This window comes from Cnephaeus nilssonii, assembly GCF_951640355.1.
Source record: "Cnephaeus nilssonii genome assembly, chromosome: 21".
Classification (NCBI taxonomy): domain Eukaryota; kingdom Metazoa; phylum Chordata; class Mammalia; order Chiroptera; family Vespertilionidae; genus Cnephaeus; species Cnephaeus nilssonii.
Genome location: NC_137092.1, coordinates 12,778,948 through 12,796,545, shown reverse-complemented (window position 1 = coordinate 12,796,545; position 17,598 = coordinate 12,778,948). Strand labels below are relative to the sequence as shown.

General features: G+C 44.6%; 1 protein-coding gene across 1 annotated transcript; it reads right to left on the bottom strand.

Moving 5' to 3' along the window:
* Nucleotides 1-3,330: 3,330 nt before the first annotated feature.
* Nucleotides 3,331-17,161, bottom strand: THEM4 (thioesterase superfamily member 4). Its single transcript, XM_079761906.1, has 6 exons — nucleotides 17,020-17,161; nucleotides 11,275-11,461; nucleotides 9,930-10,104; nucleotides 8,823-8,933; nucleotides 6,384-6,508; nucleotides 3,331-3,983 (listed from the first exon to the last, which is right to left on the bottom strand). The coding sequence occupies exons 1-6, from the start codon at nucleotides 17,107-17,109 to the stop codon at nucleotides 3,910-3,912; spliced, it is 762 nt and encodes a 253-aa protein (XP_079618032.1). The 5' UTR covers nucleotides 17,110-17,161; the 3' UTR covers nucleotides 3,331-3,909.
* Nucleotides 17,162-17,598: the final 437 nt, after the last annotated feature.

Sequence of the window (17,598 nt, the reverse complement as noted above, 5' to 3'; positions counted from 1 at the left end):
CCCGGGAGCACCACCACCAGGTCTTAGGAGCAGGTGGAGGGAGATGCTCGCTAGGTGATGGCTTAGCTCCCAGGTGGCTCCTGGAGGAGTTTCTGAACCTTGTTCCTCACAGAGGAGCCACCCAGGGCTCTTCCACCTCCAGCCCCCACCTCTGTGCTTCCCAAGCAAGGAGCCCCCTCCTTTTGGGGGCAAATTTCCCTGCTACCTGCCCTATAGTCACCCTTCTCTACCTCCTGTCTCCCTAGACAATCCTCAGACCTCCACTGAGATGGGGTGGAGGGATCCCTTTCTTTCAAAATTCTTCTTATCTTTCACAAGAATTCCCAGAGCCCCAAACACAGGCCGGAATGGTTAGCATCTGCAAAACCAGTTCTTCCTCCCTGGGAGCTGGTAGGACTGTGTCTTCATGCCTCTGGGGAATGAGGGCAATTTTAGCATTCCATTCTTTGAGTGGCATGGCAAGATTAAGTTTCCTGTTAAACTACCTGACCATGGATTCCTTGTGGGAAGCCCCGAGCTGTTCAGGGGTATCTGGCTCGGGGGCTCTGCCTTAGGCTCTGTCCATGAAGACAGAGGAAGAACCCACTGGGAGGGCATTTCCTCCCTGAGGCTCTGGCTGCTGGCCTTTAGCTGGGCAGGGGAGTCTGGGCGATGTGGCCTCTTTGGAGGTAAGGTCTTCTGTCCATGGCTGGGCCCTGGGCACATGGCATCACACTGTGCGTTGGTGACCCTGTCAGCGAAGAACAAAGGCATAGCTGCTCAGGTTCCTTGGTGCAGAGAAAGTCTTGCTCCCTCCCGGTGCCCTCTGTTAGGCTGAGCTGGCCTGGCTCCTGGACACTGCGGACCCCAGTGATTTGCTCCCTGCTCCCCACCTCTGGCAGCTGCAGCTCTAGAGTCACCTGGCTTTTATAATGCATGCACAGGTGCACAGGTGCACACACGGGCATGTGCAATGCATACACTCACAAATATACTATGCATGGCCACACACACTCATATATGCATTCACACACAATCACATACTCACAGACACACTCCACAGTCATACCCTGATGTGGACGTACATACTCAGAAACAATGTGATACCATTAACCTAGTTATTAATAACAGGAAAGGAGCAATGGGAAGGCCAATTATTATAGACATGTCATTTGGACAGCTTCACCAGGAAGCTAAAGCTTTACTACCCTCCCCAGGGAGCCACCGATCTATTCCCTTGCAGATCACTGGGGGAAGGGACGGACAGGGGGAACAGACGCATGCCCAGTAATGTTGGGGTGACCCCAGGAAGGTTCTTGTCTGTCAGTCACACCTGGGAATAGGTCATTGGCCAGAATGGGTATGGCCACTGCAAGGGTGTGAAATTTGGACCTTTTAATCCCCTAAACAAAGAAATTCACTTTCTTGGTTGTTCTTATGCTCTTGGGAGTCTTGTTGCAGGGGGCCTTGTTCTGGATTAGTTTTTTTGTTTTTGTTTTTAATTTTTTTTAAAATTTGGTTTTGACTTAAGGGAATGTTGTGGCTGAAGGCTTGGCCTGCAGGCACCTTGGCAGGTGTGGGTGGGCACCTGGAACACAGCAGGAGGGAACAGCCCTCACCACCTGGTTACCAGCGTCTGCAAAGGAGTAGACACTGTCTGAGTGTGGGCCCACACTCCCCTTTCAGTCTGATCTTCTATCCAGACCACTAAAACTTTCTCCCTATCAGCGATAAGGCTATTTTGCTTTCTTATCATTCGTGTGTTCACTGGAGCAGCACTTTTAATTTCCTTCAAGAAGTCTTCCTCTGCTTTCACAACCTGGCTGTTTGGTACCAGCTTTCAGTGTATCTTGGCTTTCAACATGCCTTCCTCACTAAGCTTAATAATTTCTAGCTTTTGAAGAGACGTGCCTCTTCATTTGAACACTTAAAGGCCATTGTAGGGTTATTAATTGGCATAATTTCAATATTGCTGTCTCATGGAATAGGGAGGCCTGAGGAGAGGGAGAGAGATGGGGGAATGGCCAGTCAGTGGAGCAGTCAGAACACACATTGATAAGTTCACCATCTTATATAGCCAGGGTTCACAGCACCCTAAAGCCATTACAATAGTAACATAAAAGATTGCTATAAAAATATAATAATGAAAAGTTTGAAATGGTGTGAGAATTATCAAAATGTGACACAGAGCCCTGGCAAGTTTTTCTCAGTGGTTAGAGTGTCAGCCTTGGAGCAAAGGGTTGGGGGGTTCGATCCCTGGCCCCAGTTGGGGTGTGTGCAGGAGGCAACTAATTGATGTGTCTCTCTCACAGCAATGTTTCTCTCTCTCTCTCTCCCCTCCCCTCCATTCTCTCTAAAACAATCAGTGGGGGAAAATATCCTCACGTGAGGATTAAAAAAAAAGAGACTAATGCTGAGTAAATGCTGTTAGAAAAATGGTGCCTATGAGAATTGCTCGACACAGGATTGCCATAAACCTTCAGTGAGTAAAAAACGTACCTGTAAAGCGCAATAATGTGAAACACCATAAAATGAGGCATTCTGTATCTTCAAGCGAAGGGATGCCTGAGGCTACCAGCAATACTGAAATTATGCCAATTAATTACCCTACACGGGAGAGAGGCACGGAACAGTTCCTTCCCTGGAGCCTCCAGAGGAGCGTGGCCTCGCTGATGCCTTGATTTTGGACTTCTGGTCTCCACAACTGTGAGACCATGAGTTTCTGTTGTTTGAAGCATCCTGTTAGTGGTACTTTGTTATGGCAGCCCTAATGCTATGGTCTGAATGTTTGTGTGTGTTCCCCCCCTGCCCCCAATTCTTACGTTGAAACCCTAATGTCCAATGTGATGGTACTAACAGGTGGGGCCTTTGGGAGATTCTTACTAATGAGGATGGAGCCCCCATGAATGGTATTAGTGCCCTTATCAAAGAGGATCCAGAGAGCTCCCCAGCCCACCCCTTTCTCCTGTGAGGGCACAGTGAGCAGGTGCCAGCTATGAACCAGGAGGCAAGCCCTCAGCAGAAGGGGGCCATGCTGACGCTTTGATCTCGGACTTTCCCGCCTCCAGAACCAGAAGCATTAGATTTCTGTTGTTTATAAGCTACCCACCCTGTGGTATTTTGTTATAGCAGCTGAATAGACTAAGACACACAGGAAACAAAACCAGGCTCCTTCCAGTGATGAGAAACTATGCTGTTGGAAAGACACAACTGCACCGCCTATGTTACAGATGGCACAGTGGTGTTATCCCTAGAATCCAAGAGAACCGAACTGAGGAATCTATTCCTATAGGAACAAATTGTGTTTCCTACTATAGTAAAAAAGATTTTATTTTATTTTTATTTTTAAATATATTTTTATTGATTTCAGAGAGGAAGGGAGAGGGAGATAGAAACATCAATGATGAGAGAGAATCATTGATCGGCTGCCTCCTGCATGCCCCACACTGGGGATCAAGCACACAACCCGGGCATGTGCCCTAACCGGATTCGAACCATGACCTCCTGGTTCATAGGTCAACGCTCAACCATGGTGGCTGGGCTCAAAAAGATTTTAGACACAATAAAATTAGCTTTGGAATTTACAAATCATGAACGCACACATTAGACACACATGCAAATATGCATGCACGTATTTGCTCCTTCCTTTGGTTTTCTGGAATTTCCAAGTTTGCAGCTATCACCTTAAGGAGTCCATTCATATTGCAGGAAAAACACTTATTCTAAGGACACAGCAATTCTAAGATTGCTGATACTCTCATAGGAAGTGCTTCTGTGTTAGGAAGTTTAGAAGGTGGAACAGAGGCCCTGGAATTGTATTCAGAAGACTGTTCAGGAAGGCAGTGTCAGCAGGCTTCACCGTATGGGGGCTCGTAGTGGGCGAGCAGAGCAGGACTGGGGAACACAGCCTCTTGTGGAGGACAGAGAGCCTCAAGCAGGTGGAGAATTCGACAGAAGCTCTTTTATGTCAAACTTTTTTTTAGCATCCAGCATTATAAATAAGCCTAAATGAACAAACAACAAAAAAACAGAAGTTGATTGTAAGTCAACTGACTTCAACCTGATGGGACTTCTCTAAGTAGAAACATATATTTAAAGAAAGGCATTTAGATTCATATTTGTACCTTCAGCCTATCTCTTATTTTTCAGCCAAATTAAGAATCAACTTTTGATTATATCAATACCGTATTATCTTCCCTAGGTAACCAGATCCTCTACCACTTGGTCATTTCATGGTTCATTACCACTTCCATTAGAGAGAGTCAGGGAAGTGAAAGGAAGTACAATTACAACCAGGCCATCTGGTACCTTTAGGTTGCTGAAAGATTTAGTAAGATAGGAAGTATAAACCACAGCCTGGAATGGAGTTTTTAAATTGATTATTAATTCAAATTATTTATGATCTTCCTCCTGCTTCTTTCATCCATCATTCCTGCAAATAGGTGATGCTTAGGGGGAAAATGAATTTCTTAAACAAGACACAAAAAGCATTAACCATCAAAAAAAAAAGTTAATAAATGTGACTATATTGACATGAAAAACTTTTGTTCAGAAAAAATACTTCTTAAAGAAAATAAAAAACTTACATACTAAAAGGAGATATATGCAATTTATGTATCCAATAAAAAGATTAGTTTAATATAAAATAATAAATATAAATCAGAAAAAAACACCATAATAAAAGAGGCTGAACAAACAGGAATGCCACAGAATGGGAAACAAATATGGTCAATAAATATATGAAGAGATGCTCAACTCCATATGTGATCAAAGAAATGCAAATCAAAATCACACTAAGATACATTTTTATAACCATTTGATTGGCAAAAATCCAGAAGTCTGATTTTACCAACTGCTAGAGAAAATAGGGAATCAACAGAATCTCATATATTGCTGGTGGGAGAGTAAACTGGGACAGCTTTAGAAAACAATCTGACATTCCCCTGTAGAAGTGAACACTCTCATACTCTACAACCCAGAAATACTACTCCTCAGTTCATGCCAAGAGCTGGCCCATGCACACCACCAGCAGACTTGACCAAGAATGTTTGTAGCAGCCCCATTCATAATAGTCAGAGGCCCACCATCAGAAAAGGAGATAAATCCATTGTGACACAGTCACACAGTGGGATACTACACAGCCATAAAAACGAGCAAACTACATAGCCAGAATCATGGGTGAACCTCAGGACCATGAAGCTGAGTGACAAAAAATCAAATCCCAAACAAGCACATGCAGCACAAAATTTTTCTACAAAGTTCAAAAGCAAACAATATATTACCTAGGTACACCTATATTCCTTAGGTACACCTATATTCTTGGTAAAAAAAAAAAAAAAAAAAAGGTACAAAGAAATAAAACCCCCAAAATTCTAGACCAGCGTTACTTCTGGAGGAAACGCAGGAGAATGAGATGAGGAAAGTGACTGGGCAGGGATAAACTATTATTAAGATTCTGCTTCTTGTTTGATGGTAAGCTCCAGAGTGTTTATTATTCAATTAAAAAATAGATACATTAGTGAATGAATAAATGAGATGATCATTCATATGCCAATGATGACTGTGTATCATAAACCAAGTATTATGATTAATCCAAACCTCTGCGTCTGAGATTCCTTACAACAAAAAATACAAACCAAATTAATCTGTCTACATCTGAAGTGAATAAAAGTGAGGCTTCAAGGGCCCCCCACCTGCAAAGGTGAGAGCGGGGAGTTGTGCAGTGCTCAAGGATGCAGCTGGGGAGCATTTCTAAACAAACTGCTATCGAGATCCCAGAAGGAAGGGACCTGCATCTCCAAGACACCAGTAATATGTTGCGATTTCTTTTCTCATGTAAAATAAGAAAACCTTCTGGTGCATGGGAGGACACTCCATCCAACTGAGCCACCCAGCCAGGGCCCACAGTACTTTTTCATGGCACACACAATAATAGTTTATGGATGACCTGTTATCTTTTTTATCAGTCCCTATCTATGGATATCTGTGTTTTTGCCAAATCTCGTGCTATTCCAAATAATGTTGCATAAACAACACACTTACTAGAGCAATCGCATACATTGTAATTTTGCACAAGTTAGTACACTTGTGGGATTAAGTCCTGGAAATGGGTCAAAGGGTATATATATAATGCTGTAATTTTGATAAATGTTGGCAAATAGCTCCCTACTGGCATGTGTATGGAATATCTTTAACTTATTCTTTGAATGACAGGAAATTAAAATTTTCTGGACATGTATGGCTCATAAAACCAAAGCAAAAAACAAAACAAAACCAACAGTCAACAAAACAACAACAACAAAAATAGACCCAGAAAAATACTCCTCACTCAAACAAACCCCCGAAAGGAAAAATACCCAAACCAAACTAAACCAAACCAAAAAAAGGGAGTGGCGGCTTCCTACTTGTTGCCTCTGTGTATAGGATCTTCTCATCAACACTTTGAACATTACAGGACACAAACAGTTTCCTTCCTTCCATTTTATCAAGTTGGCTATTTATCAAAACAGTAGAACAAAGGGGGATAGGTCTGTAGAAGAAAAAAAAAAAGGAAAAAGAATCAGTTTTTATCAGATTTTTGTAACATTCAGAGATGATCAAGTGTACGATACCTGATGTCAGTGGGGTGACCGTCCTAGATAAAACATTCCTAAAGAGGCTGATCTTCTGACTTTTGCTATTGCTACTGATGAGCTTACTGCCAGTGCAATGGTGCCCTCTTGCTTCTAAGAAACAAGACTGCTCTGTTACGGATAACCTTGTATCTCTTGTTTTTAAAGATGTCTTTGCCTTCAGTATTCTTTTATTTCTCTGTAATATATCTAGATATGAATTTATTTTTATTTATCTTGCTTGATATATGTTGTGCTTTTTGTGTCTGTGGGCTCATGATTTTCTTTAGTTCGAGAATACGTTCATCCATCCTCTCTCCAAATACTGGATCCCTTCCATTCTCTCTACTCTTCTTCAAGGACTCTGAATAGATCACATTATCATTTTTCATCTGTTCTCTATAGCTTAACCTCTATTTTATATTTTTCATCTCTTTTTTTTTCTTTGTGCTGGATTCAGGGTAATTTCTTCAGCTCTATATTTCTGTTCACTTTCAGATGTGCTTAAATAGCCCTTTAACCTATCAACTGAGGTGGTGCTTGTTTTTAAACAATTGCATTTTCATTTCTAAAAATTTTAATTTCTGTGGAAAATCTGCTTAATAATTTTTATAATTTCTTGTTGCTTTCTCTTTTTGTGATTTCATCTTTTATATCTTTAAACATCTCATATACAGTTCTGTTATACTGTGTATCTGATTATCATATCTTAAGTCCCTGAGGATCTAAATATGTTGTTCATTGTTTCTTGCTGATTCTCACTTATGGTGGTTTGTTTCCTTGTGAATTTGACACTGGATCTAATTGTTAGGCAAGGGAAATGTCTTTTGGAATTTCTTGTCTGCCATGTTGCATGAAAAAGCCTAATCCAGAGCTTCCCAACCAATATGCCATGGATGGGTTATAGAAATGCTGAGATATTGATCTTGCAGCTGGCTAGCCACCACTAATCATTAGCTGCTTTGTCTATTTATCTTAATAAGTTTATCTTAATGTGCTAAGCATGAGGAAATAAATTAAGATACTAAAGGCCATATATGAAAAGCCCACAGCTAATATCACCACACTCAATGGTGAAACACTGAATGCTTTTCCTCTAAGATGAGGAAAAAGATAAGTATGCCCACTTTTGCTATTTCTATTCAGCACAGTACTGTAAGTCCCACCCAGAGCAATTAGGCAAGGAAAAAAAGGCATCCAAATTGAAAAGGAAGAAGTACACTAACTCTGTTCACAGATGACATGATCTAGTATAGAGAAAACCCCAAAGATTCCACGAAAAACTGTTAGAACTAATAAATGAATTCACAAAGTTGCAGGATATAAAATCAACACACAAAAATCAGCTGCATTTCTATACACTAACAACGAACAATCTGAAAAGGGAATTAAAAAAAAACCAATTTCATTTATAATAGCATCAAAACTAACATACTTAGGAATCAACTTAACCAAGGAGGCCAAAAACTTGTACACTGAAAACTGCAAAACAATGCTAAAAGAAATTAAAAATACAAATAATTGGAAAGACATCCTGTGTTTATGGGTTGAAAGACTTAATAATTTGAAGAGGTCCACAGTACCCAAAGCGATCTACAGCAGTGAGGCCATCCCGCTCATCCTGGCACATGTGGAACAGTCTAATGTTTTTCTGATCTTTAGCACTACTCTCCATGGATAGGAATCAGGGATCTTTGTAGCTATTCCTTGCCCTGCCTGGCACAGATGTGCCTTGTGGCTAGAAGTAAAAGTAATGATAACAACAATAATGTTAATAATAATAATAAGCCGCTAACATTTACTGAGTACTTGTTATGTGGCCAGATACTGTCCTAGGAGTTTACATGGATTGATTCATTTACTGCTCACAATGAGACATGCCTGGGAATTTATGGTCCCCGGGGTAGGATTTCCCTATGACTTAGCCTATGACTGATGTGTGAGAGATGTGAAGTCTCCAGTTCCCTTGCCTGAGATAGGGGCAATTCTGAGGCACACGTTTCACGCCAAAGTTCCATGTGTGATCAGGCTGCTGCTCCCCTTTTTGGGACTGTGAGCTCAACCTTGGGTGGCTTCTTCCCCTTCCCTGCCCTGCTTCTCCCACTGCCTTGCTAGCTTTCTTCTGGGAGCACCGCCTCAATACTTATCTGCACGTACATCTTCGTCTCGGGGTCGGTTGCTAGTAAACCTGACCTATGACTCCTAAGAAGTAGAGAATACCTGTGAATTTACCTTTTAAAATTGATGTTGAGATTGGCAGTCATGACAATTCCCCCAGATACAATTGCATTCATACCAACAGTAGAGTCAATCATGGTTGCAGTGGCCCCTCCGTGAAAAAACCTAGTTATAATAAGAGGGAAAGAGAAGTGTTCGAAAAAGTCTGAAAAGAGAGAGCCTCTTAAGGGAGAGGAAGATTATCCAAGCATCTCCATATCATTTGCTTAAGAAAGGTCCACTTTGTCCATGTTCAGTGTATTGAACGTCAACTATCCGTGTCCCCAACTTTACTGTGTTCATACCACAAGAGTGTAGTACTTATAATAAACCAGGTAATCAGATCACAAGCAAGCAAAAAGTTAAAATATCATTTAGTAAATTCATATTTGCATTAAACTATACACATCATTGTGTAAAAATTTAGGAGATGTAGGTAAACAAAAGAAAATGAAAAAAAAATAAAAAGTTATGAGGCCCTCTATTGACAAGCCACCTGTTAACATGCCAATGATACTCTCTCAAATTATACTCTACTAGAGGCCCGTTGCATGAAGATTCGTGCAATAGACCTTCCTTCTCCTGGCTGCTGGCACCGGTTTTCTTCTGGCACCCGGGACCCAGGCCTTCGCTGCGGCTGCAGTGGAGAAGCCAAGCCTCAAGGCTAGGCTTCTCCGCTCCGGCAGCAGTGAGGCTTGGCTTCTACGCTCCTGCCGCAGTGGAGAAGCCAAGCCTCGAGGCTTCTCTGCTCCGGCTGCTGCGGAGAAGCCACGCCTCTTCAGTCTTCAGTCTTCTGTCGTCATCACTTGGGCCAGAGCCTTCAGTCTTTGCTCTGCATCTGCCTATGCAAATAAACCCACCATATTTGTTGGGTTAATTTGCATACTCAATCCTGATTGGCTGGTGGGTATTGTGAAGGTATGGTCAATTTGCATATTTCTCTTGTACTAGTGTAGATTGCTTTATGTCTCCTATGCTTTTGTGATTTACTATAAACATCTTTCCATGTTAATAAATGTCTCCACATCACCATTTTAATGCCTTCATTCTAGTCCATGAATACATAGGGATAGTGTAAAATAACACTCTTTTAGACCCACATTTTTAGGCTGTCATTCTTACCCAGGCATTCCTTGCAGGTGAGGACCTCCTTGAAACACACAAACTATCCTTTTCTCAGCCTCATTATAGAACATCACATATTCAAAGCCCAGGCCATCCTCAAAGCTTCTGGTGAAGAGCTGGGCCTGCGACAGTTTTTCTTTGTTTATAAGCTCGGAGGCTGTAGGAAAATAAGCTGGATGGGCACATGAGAAACATGTATGAGAAAGATGCCATCACAGAGAAGTGCTGAGGCTGTGGGAGGGTGGAGGCTCTCTGGGGTCTTTTGTTCACTCCTGCTAATGGTGATAAAGATGCCAGTGGGAGGCAGTCTTATTCTTGGCAAAGCCTTATTTCTTCCCACAAACTGCAAAATTCATTGAGGTTTCTGGTCTAGAAAACTGGAGAATATAGAAACCCCTGCATTACACTCTTCCCCTTTTCAAGTGGTAACTAGTGCTTCAATCTGTTCTTAGTTTTATATTTGATATTTAAATATTCTTTTTAAAAATATGTTTTTACTAGAGGCCCAGTGCATGATTTAATCATGCACGTGTAGGCTGTCTGTCCACTGGTCGGGACCCAGTGTGGCCGGCAGCTCCGAAGTCCCTGGGCCCCTAGGGCGAGGTGGGGCAGGGGCGTGGTCCTCTGGTGGCTGGAGCCCAGGCCTGGGTCTTGCCTTTGCCTCCCGCCCAGGAAGGCTTGGGCCGCCACCGCCGCCGCCTCCTCTGTCTTCCGTCTCCCTCATGAGCCCTCCCTCGGCCGGCCAGGGCTGTGCGGAAACCCGAGTCCCCTGCGGACACCGCCGCGCTCCTGCGGCCCAACTGCCGCCAGACTCCTCCCCCGGGAGCCGTGCCGCCCGCCCGCCCGTGCCACCTCATCAGCCGGGACCTCCAAACGCCCGGCTTGCTGCCCCAGAGGCCCCTTCTGTGCTGCAGCACAGCCATGGCGCAGACACTGAGCTCACGCTGCCGCTGGCGACACAAGCTCAGCGTCCTGCCGGCCCAATCACCACCCCGGCCACCCCGAGTCCCGCCCCCAGCGCCTCCCTCTGGCCCAATTATGGGCGTAGTGGAGTGATGGTAATTTACATATTACCTTTTTATTATGTAGGATTGATTTTAGAGAGGGAGGAAAAGAGAGGGGGGGGGAGATACATATCGAGAAATATTTATGTGAGAGGAAAACAGCCATCAGCTGCCCCCTGCACAGCCTGTACTGGGGATCATGCCTGCAACCTAGGCATGTGCCCTGACCAGGAATCAAACCAATGACCTTTTGGTGCATGGGAGGATGCTTAAGCAACTGAGCAACACCAGACAGGACAATATTTAAATATTCTTTATGGGAGAATTGCTGTTCCTACCACGAATAAAGGGTGAGAAGTCTTGACTCCTTTGAGTTGATATATACTCATATGAAGGCAAAAGTATCCAGGAGCCATCTTCACATTTCTTCATGAACTGGTCAAAGAGGAGTCTCATGTCCTTGCTCCAGCAGGGTTTGGGGAGAGAATGGTCCTTATCAAAGACCTTCTCAAAAGAAAGCAACCTCTAAAAGAGAAGAAAAAGAAGAGTAATGGGAGGTGCATTCTATGTCATAACACATTCGCTTCTCTTTAAGACTATTTTGCTGCTTTTCCTCTTTGCAGAAGCTTTACTTCAGAGTGGAAGCAAATTTCAAGGATTATCTGGTCCAACCTCCCTGGGAAAAATGGGGATTGTGAGAGGGTAAATGATTTGCTCAATGACACCCAACTAGCTACTGGAAGAGTCAGCATCAAGCCCAGGTCTGTGGATCCTTCCCCTCCCCCCCGCCCCAAACTTTAATCAAGCACAGGTGAGGCAGGCACTGGAAATAAAGATAAATGAAGGATAGACAGTTTCTTCCATGTAAAAAGTGCTACCAGTGGGGTATGTGCACAGGAAGCCAGAGCACAGGGAAGAGGTGTTCATCTCAGATTGGGGCTTCAAGGAGGGGTTCTATTTGGTATATTGAAATATGTTACAGAGAAGAGCAAATTTCTTTACCAATTGCATTATAATCAGATCTATAACCTTGCCTTTTGCAGTTCTTTTTGTCACTTACAGTCATCATTTTACTGATACTTTTGCAAATATATTTTTATTGATTTCAGAGAAGGGAGAGGGAGAGATAGAAACATCAATGATGAGCCGAAACCGGTTTGGCTCAGTGGATAGAGCGTCGGTCTGCGGACTGGAAGGTCCCAGGTTCGATTCCGGTCAAAGGCATGTACATTGGTTGCGGGCGCATCCCCTGGTGGGGGGTGTGCAGGAGGCAGCTGGTCGATGTCTCTCTCTCATCGATGTTTCTAACTCTCTATCCCTCTCCCTTCCTCTCTGTGAAAAATCAATAAAATATATTAAAAAAAAAAAAAGAAACATCAATGATGAGAGAATCATTGATCAGCTGCCTCCTGCACACCCCCTACTGGGGATCAAGCCCTAAGAAACCCAGTCATGTGACCAAGAATTGAACCATGACCTCCTGGTTCACAGGTCGATGCGCAACCACTGAGCCACACCAGCCAAGCCAGATGGAACTCTCTTAACCCTTTGCACTCGCTTGCTTTTTTCTCGATTCCTGCTACCGATGCTAGCCGTGTCGAGTCACACTCGACATCCAAGTGCAAAAGGTTAAAAGGACTCTCTTGGCCTGGTATAGACACTGGTGAAGCAGTCAGCAGTGGTAGCTTGTCTGGGGCTTATTCACCTGTGTCTCAACTGGATGATCTATTTCATAGGAGATTCCCACTGGGTGCTGATCACTGGAATGGCTGCCTAGCCTGCCTCAACAGTGGAGTGGCCTCCTGAACTTGTTTCATTCAGTGCTTCGAAAGGGAGGTGGGTAGGTCAGCCCCTGTGGCTGCTTTAATTAGTGTTTCTATTCTCATTTTGGGCATAGTGTTGTAGGAAAGGTTGTTTCAGTCCTGGTGTGCACTGAGCTTCTGGTTGGTTAAACAGGAACAGTGTCCAGGACGTTAGATTCAGGGCACAACGTATGTTTCATTCTCGAGGGCTGAGAAATGCCTATGGGACAATCTAAACCGTCCTCAGGTGATGATCCCTGGTCTGGTTGTCTAACTCTAGAGTCTAGAGCAGCGGTCGCCAACCTTTCGGACCTCACGGACCACTGGTTGGCGACTGCTGGTCTAGAGGGTTGAGAAACGCCTGCTAGCCTGCTAGCAATCCAAGACGTTCTTAGGTGACAGTCTCTGGTTGGGTTGTCTAACTGGGGTTGAGGAATGTCTGCTGGGCAATCCAACACATCCTCTGGTGAGACTCTCTGGTCTGGTTGTCCTGCAGGAGTTGAATTTTGTTCTTTGTGGGTACATTTTCCTTTGCCTTTTGTCTTATATGTAAATGTGTGTGTCAGCTATGGGAAAGAACTCAAACTCGATTACCCACACGCAGCCTCCTGGAGTGCATTCTTCAGAACTGGATAAAAAGAGCTCAGCTTATTTGACTTAAAGAAATTAAGGGCTTATATAAAGTAAGAAATATAACAAATGGGTTAGTGGTAGAAAATTGCCTGTCCGGTCCAAGTAGCCTTGCTCCAGGCTGGGAGTCTACCGTGGGTTTGGGTGGCACTGTTTTCTAAGTACAGCTTCGTTGCTCCATTGGGTTTCAGCATCTAGTAACCACATATAAGCTTCTCCCAGGCAACCGCCCAGCTTCCACCCAAGGAGTACCCTTTCTGGAGCACTCCCAGCCAGAGGGAACTCATGATGGGAAATGGGAATGGCACCCCAGCAGTTCCCTGAACAGCAAGATTCCCATCAGACAGGTGGTACCACTGTCACTAAGGAAGACAAGCAAGTGGGCTCATGGTTTCCAGTGGAGGTGATGTGGGATAGAAGAGAGGGATCTCTTTTCTAGAAGACAAGCAAGACTGAGGGGCAAAGGTTTGGCTATGGGACTCGGGGTCAGTCTATGGCCAATGGTATAAAGATATATGCTTGAGGTTATATGGAAAGAATTACTGGTTTTATCTATGAGCAGTTTGAATAAGACTCCCACTTCTTTCCTTCTCTGAAGGCTAAGAAAAAAAAATTATATGACACATCTCTTCAAAGAGTCTCATTGATATAAAGAAATATTCTATTAGCAGCTTTGATTTTAGAAATTTTACCAAAGGTTTGGTAACACAGACCAAATATCCTAGGAGTATTGGGGGAAAAAAAATAGATTACCTGATTGGATTGGTGCCAGAAAAAGAGAAGAAAGTCTGCTATGATTTAAAAATGTAGTTTGAAAAAAAAATGTAGTTTGAGTCAGCTTTATTGGACTTGCAAAATGAAGCAGGTAGAATCAATCACATGTATTTTGAGGAACAGAGGTCAAAGGTTGGGCTTCCTAGCCACATAGTATGGGAGAGAAAGGTGGAAATGACACAGGAAAAAAAATTGCTTTTAGTAAGATTTCAAAGTGGTCTTAAGAAGTACTTTACTGGTTCCTGTTCATTCATATGCAAGATGGTTTTGAGATCACTGACTCTATCTAGGCAAGTGCACAGTCATGCCCTTATGTCAGAGCCCAATCAAGTCCAGAAGATTTCTGAGTCCTCAACTTTTTTTCTGAGTAGCAGCCCATTAGCGCCCCCTCTTTCCTCCTAAAGTGTGGGGTGGTGCAGGTGGAGGGGAGAGCCTGCTTGCATTGAACTGCCTGCCTGCACTGTCTTCTGCCATCTGAAAGAGGAGTTCCTGGAATCCTATTTCAACCCATAGGACTGAGGCTTTCCTCATCCAGTAGGAGCCATATAGCTAATTCCCATCAACTTCACTGACCAAAGTAGCTCCATTCTGACCAGTCAGGACAGTGCCTTTTGGATCAATCAAACTTCAAGGATTTGGAGTCCTCATTTGCCTGAGAACCATCCTGCAGGGATTTCTGTCTATATACGTTAGATCCTACTCTGGCTCTGGGAGCCCACTTTCCCTTTCCACCGAAGACTGCTGTTTGAGCTGAAACAGCAAAGATGTCTCCCTGGAACAGAGTGGAGCAGACCAGACAGGAGCAGAGTAGAGCTATGCAGCCAGAGGGGCTGGGGAGGAGGGGGGCCTGGCCCCAGGGCGGCCTCACAGCTAGCTGCGCTCTATCACAATTGAGCTGTCTCACACAACAGTTTCCCAGTTCAGGAATTCCTGTTGGCTTTGAATTGGTGCCAGGCCAAACCACCATTGGTTGACAAGACCCTTACCCTAATTCAATGAGCAAGATGGATTTGAGGCACCATTAAGTCTCTTATCTTCTCAGTTGGTGCTTTCTTGATCAATTAACCTTTCCTTACTCCAAACTCCGACATTTTTAGTTTTGGCCTTTTGAAGCGTGCACGTGAACTTGGGTTCTGTAACAAATTTAGGTTTTAGAAAACTCCCTGTGGAGATTGCAGTGGGTAGAGAGAAAAGAAAGAGGAGGTTTTGTTAGTGATCCTGTGTGTGTCAGGAGTCAACGAGTGGGAATGAAACTATTAATTTTAGTTTGGGGCATGTTGAGTTTAGGATCCCAGATGTTGTGAGAAGTAAAAATAATAGAAGTTTCAGTTCAAGGAGGTGAGAACTAAGACATACAGTACTTGAAGTAAAGGCACTTGTAAATTCAGAGCATAGACTGCAGATGAGGGATAAATGTTAGGGATAATCACTACCTTTTGTTGTCTGGAGTAGAGGAAAAGTTTTTTTTGACTTTTGGTTATATATTTTCAAGTGCAACTTGCTGAGTAAAATTATGACTTTAAAAAATGCATCTTCTTTTAAGATTAAGTTACTGACCAGGAAGAAGGATGACTTATAAAGCGTGTAGCCCTAGCCGGTTTGGCTCAGTGGATAGAGCATCGGCTTGCAGACCCGAAGGGTCCTGGGTTCGATTCTGGCCAAAGGTATGTATATTGGTTGCGGGCTTCTGTCCGGCCCGGTCCCTGGTCAGGGCGAGTGCAGGAGGCAACCAATCCATGTGTTTTTCTGACATCGGTATTTCTCTCTGTCTCTCCCATTCTCTCTAAAAATCAATAGAAAAATATCCTCAGGTGAGGATTAAAAAAGAAAAAAGCCTGTAAATACTGTTAAATATTTTCAACACAGATTACAAGGCACCAATATATAATTAAGGAAAAGAATTTATCTTTGTTGTGAAATCAGCCCAGGACATTTTCTTTTCTAAGTGCAAGATGATACAGGATTAACAATCTGCATTTTATTATTCTTTAAAAGAAAGCTACAGTAGCTTCCAGTTCTTGCTCAATACAGAGCTGTTCTCTCCTCGATCTAGTACTTCATTATAGCACATAGTACATTTTAAACAATATCTATATCTATATTTTATTGATTTCAGAGAGGAAGAAGAGAGAGAGAGAAACATCAATGAGAGAAAATCATTGAGCGGCTGCCTCCTGCACGCCCCACACTGGGTATCGAGCCCGCAACCCAGGCACGCGCTCTGACCAGGAATCGAACTGTGACCTCCTGGCTCAAAGGTCGATATTCAACCATTGAGCCACACAGGCCAGGCAGTACACATATTTTTTAATTTTTTGAAATGTCACATTTCTTCCAAGTTAAGTGAACACTGAATACACCAAATGAAATAAAACTTGGTGGTATAAGGAACAGTGATATAAGGCAATATTTATTTATTATTAATGCCAGGCACTGTGTGAAGCACTTTGCTTGTATAATCTCCTTTAACTCCTCTGAGGAAGCTGGCTTAGCGAGGGTCTGATTATCTGACCAGCAGAGAAAATTAGGATTAAACCTGGGGAAGAGAGAGTGGTTAGGAGCCAGCCTGCCACGTGTTCCCGGTGTGACCTTGTGTGAATAACTTAACCTTCCTTTATTCAGATTAGTGGTCGGGGAACTCCTTCACTTACACACCAGAGTCAAGCGCCCCGCACGCTCTCAAAACGGAGTCACCTTCCTACGCAGCCTCTCCCGGGGCTGCAAGGTCCCGTGGCCGCGAACGCGGACGCCTTTCGCAGCTGGTGTGCGCGCCTTGATTCTGAGGTCAAGTGGCCGGGATAACACGTACACAGCTCAGGGCGCGTTCTTGGCAGAAAGTCTCGCAGCAGCGCCCACTTCTCCGCCCCGGGAACTCACCCGCGAGAGTCCTAGGCTCCTCGCCGGCGGCGCGCCTCCCCGCAGGCCGCGCAGGGCCCCGAGCGCGCGCGCGGCGCCGCGCCCCAGCATGGCTCCGAGGGCGCGCGAGGACTCGGCCCGGCCCGCGGCGACCGCCGACTCTCCCGGCTGTACGCCCGCTCTTCCTCTTAAAGCCTTGAGAGAGGGGGGGGCGGAGCCTGGCGCGGAGATCACGTGCTCGCGAGGGACGCTGGGGAGGGAGCGGCGGGAGGGGCGGGATTGGCCCGCCCCGCCGCTGCAGCACAGCGACCCCTGGCGCCTGCGCGCTGCGAGTGCAGGAGTCGCCGACTTTCCGCCCGCTCCCGCGCCGCCGAACTCCGCGCAGTTTTGTTCCCAAGCGATGGTCCCTCCGGCAGAAGACTTAAGGCCCTTGGACGGGTAGGCGCACACCCAGTGCATGGCGGGAATAAAGTGTTTCCTTGCAGGCGGCCGTGGGCAAGACCCTGGGGTCGGGCTGGTATTGGCTTACCGAGAGCTTTCTTGGGTGCAAAGAGTATTTGCTTAAAATGCCCTTGTCTACCCCAGCCCTCCCATACACAC